This window comes from Rhinichthys klamathensis, unplaced genomic scaffold, assembly GCF_029890125.1.
Source record: "Rhinichthys klamathensis goyatoka isolate OS25496 unplaced genomic scaffold, OSU_Roscu_1.1 h1tg000108l_1, whole genome shotgun sequence".
NCBI classification, from domain to species: Eukaryota; Metazoa; Chordata; class Actinopteri; order Cypriniformes; family Leuciscidae; genus Rhinichthys; species Rhinichthys klamathensis.
The window spans coordinates 861,861-870,968 of NW_026606646.1; the positions used below are offsets into that span (position 1 = coordinate 861,861).

The 9,108-nt window shown below is 40.2% G+C and overlaps 1 protein-coding gene across 1 annotated transcript; it reads right to left on the bottom strand.

Moving 5' to 3' along the window:
* Positions 1 to 4,324: 4,324 nt before the first annotated feature.
* Positions 4,325 to 7,439, bottom strand: mylpfb (myosin light chain, phosphorylatable, fast skeletal muscle b). The gene is made up of 6 exons (XM_056253644.1): positions 7,330 to 7,439; positions 6,862 to 6,957; positions 5,717 to 5,897; positions 5,244 to 5,322; positions 5,079 to 5,127; positions 4,325 to 4,614 (listed from the first exon to the last, which is right to left on the bottom strand). Exons 1-6 carry the CDS (start codon positions 7,330 to 7,332, stop codon positions 4,510 to 4,512), a joined length of 513 nt encoding a protein of 170 aa, XP_056109619.1. The 5' UTR covers positions 7,333 to 7,439; the 3' UTR covers positions 4,325 to 4,509.
* Between the last annotated feature and the right edge of the window lie 1,669 nt (positions 7,440 to 9,108).

Consider the following 9,108-nt stretch of genomic DNA (forward strand, 5'->3'; position numbering starts at 1 on the left):
ACCTAATATTTCCTTCTTTTTTCTTTCTTTCTAATGTTACGGTGTTATTCATTTTGTCATGTTTCTGGTTTGTGGTTTCTCTGTCTTTGGTCTTTTATTCAGTTTTTGCCTTGTTTATTGTAGTCTGTAGTCATGTTCATTATTAGGTCCTTTGGTTCAGGTGTGTTTCCCTGTTAATTGTTATGGCTCTGCTCGTTGTTCTGATTTGCCCCAGCTGTGTCTTGTTCCCTGATCACCTCTGTGTATTTAAATCCTGTCTGCTCTTTTGTTCTTGGTCAGTTATTGTATGTATGAATGAATGTATTTTCGAGTGTCTTGCCTGTTCTGAGTTTTCCCTAGTTTGTATTATTAAAGTCTACTGCTGCATTTAGATCCGCCTACTGCCTTTGCTTCCACGCAAACCGTAACAGAATAACTGACCCACTAGGATCTAGCAGCCATGCCTACCTGGAGTCCTGATGTCCAGATCCTCCGTCTTCGCCAGGAGAATCGCGCCATCGAGGATTATGTCGCAGAATTCCTCGAGCTGGCATATCTCGCGCAAATGAACACCCACGGCCTGAAGATCTTCTTCCGCGGAGGATTATCGGAACCACTTCGGTCTCTGATGCCCGAACCTGGTCCTCACGGATCTTTAGAATGGTACGTTGACCTGGCCCTGTTGTGGAGCGGTTCCCCGTTTACTGTGGGCGTGGAGGAGAAGCTGCGAGAGCCTGCGCTTAACGTCAGCCCGGTCGCGCCCGCGCTTCACTTCAGCTGCTCAGCCGAGACCACGCTCCACAAGCCTGCGCTTCACGTGAACCGAGTCGAGCCCGCTTTCCACGACATGCCTGAGCTTCTTCCTGCCGAGACCGACATGCCTGAGCTTCTTCCTGCCGAGATCGACATGCCTGAGGCTGAGCTTCTGTCTTCCGAACCCGCACGTCGCTTCAGCCTCGACGAACCCGAGTCAAGTGAGTCAAGTGCCGCCGAGTCAAGTGAGACCGCGCTTCCCGAGTCAAGCGAGTCAATTGCCGCCGAGTCAAGCGAGTCAAGTGCCGCCGAGTCAAGTGAGACCGCGCTTCCCGAGTCAAGTGAGTCAATTGCCGCCGAGTCAAGTGCCGCCGAGTCAAGTGAGTCAAGTGCCGCCGAGTCAAGTGAGTCAAGTGCTTCCGAGTCAAGTGAATCAAGTTCCGAGTCAAGTGAGTCAAGTGAGTCAAGTGAGTCTACCGAGTCAAGTGAGTCTACCGAGTCAAGTGAGTCTACCGAGTCAAGTGAGTCTACCGAGTCAAGTGAGTCTATCGAGTCAAGTGAGTCTACCGAGCCAACTGAGTCAAGTGAGTCTACCGAGTCTACCGAGTCAAGTGAGTCTACCGAGTCTACCAAGTCAAGTGAGTCAGGCCCAGTGACGCGTCGTCGCAGGAGGAGAAGGAGATCTCGTTTGCCTCGCCAGGCTCCGAAGGGCGTTCCCAGACTCCTCGCCCTGCCGGCCCCGCCTCTGCGCCTCGCCCTGCCGGCCCCGCCTCTGCGCCTCGCCCTGCCGGCCCCGCCTCTGCGCCTCGCCCTGCCGGTCCCGCCTCTGCGCCTCGCCCTGCCGGCCCCGCCTCTGCGCCTCGTCCTGCCTGCGCCCTTCAAGCTCCGGGAGGCCTGCCCGGAACCCATTTACCACCTGGAGGTTCCTCCCGAGGATTTCCCCAAGTATTTTTTGGGGGGGGGCAGAAGGTACTCCTCATCCTCGTCTGAGTCTGCTCCGACCTGGCCACCATCTCATCGTGCTCCGCCCTGGCCTTTGCCACGCCATGCTCCACCCTGGCCTTTGCCACGCCATGCTCCACCCTGGCCTTTGCCACGCCATGCTCCACCCTGGCCTTTGCCACGCCATGCTCCACCCTGGCCTTTGCCACGCCATGCTCCGCCCTGGCCTTCGCCTCGTCCTGCTCCGCCCTGGCCTTCGCCTCGTCCTGCTCCGCCCTGGCCTTCGCCTCGTCCTGCTCCGCCCTGGCCTTCACCTCGTCCGGCTCCGCCCTGGTCACCGGCCCAGTCTGGTCCATCCACGCTCTGCGGCCCAGGCCCGCCTTGGCTACCTCCTGGTCCCGTTCCCCTGCACGGGCCTGGCCCTCCGTCCCTCCCCCAAGACCGCCTCCGCTTCACCGCCCTCCTGAACTTTTTTTGCTGTTTTTATGGGCGTCAGGAGCCGCCCATAGGGGGGGGGCTATGTTACAATGTGGTTCTGTGTCCTGTCATGTTTAGTGGTTCCCTGTCTTGTCATTAGTTGTTCCAGGTGTTTCCCATTTACCACGCCCCCTTGTTATCCTATCTAGCTCGTGTGTCCCTGATTATTTAAGCCCTGTGTTTCAGCCTTGTCCTTGTGAGTTCTTGTCTAATGTGTCTAATGTTTAACGTCATGTTGGTTGTTCCTGTTCCCGAGTCCTGTATCTAGTCTTGCCTGTTGTACAGTTTGTTAATTAAAGCGTGTGCTGCAGTTGGATCCTGCCTCATCTTTAATTCAACCGCATCACGTTACATCTAACTTCTTTCTTTCTGTCTTTCTAACTTTTCTTTCTATCTTTTTAACTAATCTTTCTTTCTACCTAATCTTTCCTTCTTTAATCTTTCTCTTTTTTCTTTCTATCTTTCTAACTAATCTTTCGTTCTTTCTTTCTACCTAATCTTTCCTTCTTTTTTCTTTCTCCATTTTTTCTTTCTTTCTTTCTTTAACTAATCTTTATTTCTTTCTAACTAATCTTTCTTTCTTTCTTTCTTTCTACCTAATCTTTCCTTCTTTTTTCTTTCTTTCTTTTTTCTTTCTTTCTAACTTCTTTCTGTCTTTGTAACTTTTCTTTCTTTCTATCTTTCTAAAACAGCCACTAAAAAGACTGATGAAAAAAGGGTAAAACATCATTGTATTTATTGTGGTAAATTTTGACTAGTTGTAGAATTTATAATTAATAATCTGTTAAAGGAATAGATTTATCACTAAAGATTTATATTAGTCTACAACTGTGGCAGTGGCATGTTGTAGCTATAGTTCCTAAATGCTATTTTTCATATAACAAATGCTAAAAAGAAAGAAAAAATATAACATTGGCCTTAGCATGGTCATAGCATGGTCATAGCATAGTCTTACCGGTAATTAAATCCTTATTGTAACAAATGCTATAGTAAACAATTACAAGAAATGAAAGCGTAAGTGTAAGTTCTACCAGAAAGACTCCACTGCCACGTCATTAATTTATAATCTTGCGCAGCCAATCACAGCTTGACATCAACTATAAAAAGACTGATCTTACCCTCCTATTTTGCTGCCCGTAGGTGTCGTAGCGAAGTTCCCCTCCATCCTCCTCACCACCACCAGGATGGCTCCCGTCCACTCTTCCAGGGGGTAGGCTCCGCCCTTTTCTCTATAATCAGGGAGGACCTACCAGTTAACTTCAAGACCTGGACGAAGGACGGGCCTACAGCAAAGAACTTTGAGACGGAGGTTGTCGAGGGTTTATTTATTTATTTTGTCTGTAAAATCATTTTAAATAAAATCCATTCATACGAGAATCCTCCCGAGTCTTTTTGGTAAAACTATGTTACTTTTAAGGCCAAGTACATGTTAGAAAGAGCTTTAAAGTCTGGACCTTCTTGAATTATTGACTAAACAATCAATTTCCTCATGTAAAATGCTACACTGCTAATAACGACAGACATTAGGAAAAACCTGGCTTTCAGATATTCAAAGAGATGAAATTAACATGTTCAGTACAAGTAAACTTTAACAACCAATCCCCCCATTACCCCTGCGCAATATAATATATACCATATAATGCATAAAAAGTAAAAGTAAATTAACACTTAAAAACCAAATAAAATTTGGGTAAGGTAAAATTTCAACTGATTTCTTATTGGTTCTACTGTAGGTGCATGAACCTGACAAGAACAGACACAAGTTATAAGAAAGATTTATGTGCTTTTATTTGTGTTACTTTTAAGTTACAGGTGGTTTTGAGGACAAAGAGATGTAAAGAAAATAAAGAAAGAAGAAAGCAAAAAAGAAGACTTTGGAATGAAGGAGGGAACAAGGGGGAAAAAGTAAAAATAAAGATGTTTTCTTTTATTTCTTTTCCTCGTCTCTCTGACAGAGACAGACTCACTCTGTCTTCCTCTTTTTTCTATTAGTGTTCAATGTCTTTCCTCCCTACTTTTTCTGTCTCTCCAAAAAAACAAACGGGAAACATTGAGAGAGATTATGGTGCTCTATTACAGAGATGCACCATCTCTTTAAATATCTCCTCTTCCTATACATTTATGAAGGGAAACACTATGGCAGACAGAACAGAGAGATTGTGATTTCATGATGTTAGATTATTTTATTGAAAATAATCACATTAGCTACATGTAACTCACATTCAGAGAGCCCAAATGCCAAAAGACCTCCAGTTTATACAAGTGTTTCTGTGAGAGGACAGATGGACCATGGGGATACTGAATATGTAACAATATGGTGTGGTAATGAGGAGGTAGAGAGATGGTTGATGGATTGAGTTATTCTTCCTCTTTCTCCTCTCCGTGTGTTATGACGTAGCAGATGTTCTTGTAGTCTACGTTTCCAGCCACATCTGGAGGGAAGGCAGCCCAAAGGTTTGTCATCTAGAAGAAGATAACAACCAGAAGATCTTAAATAATTTGTCAAGTAAAACAAAGGCAACATGTTAACATTTAAAAAAATATTTAAATGCATTGCTAGGCAATGACTACATTGTTTTGGGTGCTTGCTTGCTGGCCCAACTGAAAAAGCAAACCCCTATGTCTCTAAATATGGCTCGGGTTCTACCTTCAATGTATAGTGCTTTTCACAAAACACATTGTTTCAAAACAGCTTTACAGAGATTCTTGATGTTAGTGTTTATAGTACCTTAATGCCTAATTGTTCACATTTAGCAAATAAGACCTGGCGATAGTATAAATGTTTGACTAAGGGATATTTTTTTACTTGTTTAATCCCACATTTCTCCTCAGCAAGCCATACAGTTTGAATTCCTGCCATAGCACAAACAGTAATTATGGTTCTTGCTTTAGCAAACACCATTGATTAAAATCCAACTACAACTAACCTCCTCTGCGGTAAATCTGTCGCACTGGGTAGTCAGGAGTTCCTCAAGGCTATAGAAATAAAACAAAATGTTATATTCTTGAAAATGAATCTTCACCATAGTTGTAAGGGCTTCATGAAAGTTCAGCATTCTCTAGTGTGAACAACAATGAGTCAGGACACTTACAATTCCTTCTTGATGGTGCCTGTAGCCTCAGGGTCCAGAACTTTGAAAGCACTCACGATAACATCCTCAGGGTCAGCACCTTAATGAAGAGTTGAATAAATGTTGCGAATACTTGATGTGAATACTTGTTGAGATGTCAATACTATGCATTCTAAAAAATACAAAACTTATTTTGTACATTTTCATAACCATTATTTGTAAGTCAGTAGAGCATGGTGCTAGCAACAGCAAGGTCATGGGTTTGATTACTAGGAAATACATGTACTGATAATATGTTTACCTTTAAAGCACTGTAAGTAACTTTGAATTAAAGTGTCTGCCAAATGCATGTAAATGTATCTGGCAGGTAAAAGTTATGTGCTGAACTGAAAGTTACAAATATTAATTCTTAATCCCTAACCAAGAGAATGAACAATAAATATTATTTGTGATTACAAGAATGAACTAAGTCAGAGAAGATTTAAACAACTCACCCTTTAGCTTCTCACCAAACATGGTGAGGAAGACAGTGAAGTTGATGGGGCCGCTGGCTTCTTTGACCATGGCTTCCAGCTCCTCATTTTTCACATTTAGCTGACCCATGGAGGCCAGCACATCTCTCAGATCGTCCTTGCTGATAATACCATCCCTGTTCTGGTCGATGATTGTGAAGGCCTGTTTGTTTTAGAGAGGGTAAGACAGTTTATGCAAGTTCATTTAGCATTTTATCCAAGCAGAAAACATCAGTCATGTTTGTGGGGTGGGGACTGGGTCTATGTAACATACCATTGAGGATTATTAGTAACTACAAACAACAATCTTAGTGTTACTTGGCTTTAAATTACACTTTTCAAAGGGTATGAATTTTAATTGAAGTTGCTACTAATTGCATCATATGTCCCCAAAGATACACAAGATGTTTTCACAGAAGAAAGGATTGATTTTGTAGTTGTGAAATACATTTCCCTTTCTGGCATCAGGTCTTGATGTCATTCTACTGAACATAGTTGAAACTAGAGATGACATCTGAGATCAAGAAGTATCTTGGCAGCTGCTGCCCACTTGTCTAAGTTGTTAAAAGGTCACAGAATGTACAACAAGACTTTGTGGATATATAAGGAGGCCATTGGTTACGCTGGCCAGCTCAAACTAATCTCCCTACTACTTACCTTACCTTACTACTTACTACTGCTCCAACTAATCTCCCTACTACTTACCTTACTACTAGCTCCTTACTACTTACAACAGCTATTGTTTTTTGCTAATTGGTTATTGAACATAAAACTAATTCTACAGTTGGTGACTTCTTTCTTCTAATGTTTCCAAAATCTACTTATTGCTGAGTTACTAGTTAACAAAGAAATCTGCAATATAAGATTTTCAAACACATGAGCATGGGTTGAATGTCTAACATGCCCTCAACCTTAATCACTGACATGATCTGATTTATTAATTTGAATGATGTTAAAACTACTCCTTGACTTTGTTTCTGTGTTGTGCTGACAAAATGTATAACTTTGAATGGACAATATTTGAGAAAAAAACGTTTATGATAAAGGAATTTATGTATTGAACTAATTTTAGGTTTAGCAGAGATTTAAGAAAAATAAGTCAAATTACTGAAGAATGAGCACTGTACCTCCTTGTATTCCTGGATCTGGCTCTGCTCAAACATGGAGAATACATTAGAGCTGCCGCCCTCTGCCTGCTGCCTCCTCTTGGCCTTCTTGGGTGCCTAAAGAGAAACACATATGTATGGAGTGAAAAACACACTTGAATGTTTTGCTGCTCCATTTCCACAGTTACGACTTCTGTCATCATATACATATTCTGCTAATCACCCAATGAAAAGTTATTTTTCATGTTGCAAATTCAAATGTATATTTCCAGTGATAATAGGGCTCTATATTTTAGAAGGTGTCAAGGAAGGATGTTTTGTAAAGTTGTTAAGTGCACTCAATGGCAACTCAATTATTTTATATATATTTTAAAAATATAAAAATATATATATATATATATATATATATATATATATATATATATATATATATATATATATATATATATATATATATATATTGTCTAAAGTCTTTCTAAAAACACTCACCATCTCTCAATTTTTTTTCCGTTGGTCAAAAGAGGAGAAGTATACACCACACTGATGTGACTGACATAGTCGTAGTTCCTTTTGGGGTCTTATATACTGGCCTGGGTGTGCTAACTTTAGCCTGAACATCAGGTTTAGGAAAGTGAGTGCTGGTGAAAGTACAAGACAGGAGGTGTATGAAGTGCTTTGGTGTCACTTTTCATTCCTGTTCCAAAATAGGATTTGCACGCCTTGGAATGAGGTGAATTCAGTCCAGTAATTTTGGCAATAGTTTGGTTTACCTTGTAGGCAAATATGGCAAGGGCAAGGAGATTGTTGCTGCCTTGACTGAAGGGCTCAGTTTTTTCTCATCTGTCTCTGTTGAGAATTAATTTGTAGATTAATGTAAGCCTTGGTATATCTTTTCTGAAAGTAAGAATTTGAATACAACCCATGGTATCATTTTTCTATATGACATACCATTGCCAGTCAATGGTCTTTTTTTTCACAATAAGAAATCGGTCAATATTGGTTTTATGAATCAATACTGGCTGTAAATTAGACCACTTAACATCAACTGAAAAAAAATGGGATCTTTTAAATGACAGTCATGTACACTGAACAGTTCCAACATTATATTTAGATAATCTGTCTCTATTATCATGTAAAAAGACACAAACAAGGGTTAGTGCTCTTCACTTACTCAAAAGATGTAATATAATCTATATAATTAGAGACATCTATTACTATACTATCATAGTTAATAAGCATTTTGGGGGATTTTAATATTTATAAGACCTTGTTTGGTTGCATGTCCATGTATAACTTTACTATTTAACAATATTCTCCAATGAACTAATATCCACTTATGCATTATGTTCACTTTCTTGTGTCCAGTAAAAAGGCATCCTTCTTACCATATAAAAATAATGACATAACTGCATATAACGCATTCATTCTTTAAAGTAAACATTTTAGCAACATATGATAGTTTAACGTTTGTATGTTTTTCTTTTTTCAATCTTCTATTCGTTTGTATGTCACTAAATGTAAATATGATTTTAAGATTATAAAACAGTAAATGATCTAAAGATTTACTTCTTACAGTAGCTAACTAAAAACATATTGGTTCTGGAAAATGATAAAGGTGCTGTACCATATATGTACATTGGATGTGTGGTGTGTATTTTATGAATAAATGTCTGAATAGAAGGGGAGTTTGATGACTAAACATAATTTTCAAGCTCTGGGGCTCTATATCGAGGAGCTTATAGACCTCCGGGATAGTCCAAAACAGCATTCTGCAGCCCTCCTTCTTCACACCATATATGCAATCCATAGCAGACATTTATCATGGGCCCAACACTGAATGCATGTATTGAAATACAGGGTTGTGGAAACTGATACTCTGTCTCTGCAGGGAACTTGGTCTTTTCTTTGGCTCCTCTGTTAACTGTCAGTCCCATTTTTTGAACATAGAGCTGAAAATAACATTTCTAACATAAACCTTGAATACATTGGAGCACAGACTTAAGTTCGGTCTCTTTTAAAGGAGACACTTGGTAGATTATTGTAAAAAATTATGAAAGTGACATTATATAAAAATTGAAGTTTATGAAAATGTGAAAATATAAATTTAAAAAAATATATATAAAATGTATGTTTTATAAAAAAATGATCGACTATAAAACTTCAAGAAAATCAAAGCCAAAAATCTGAACAAGTTGTGTTCCAAATTTTAGGTTGATATCTCAAAGAATTAGCTTTCAGTAAGATTTTGTTTGGGCGTAGTACAAATCT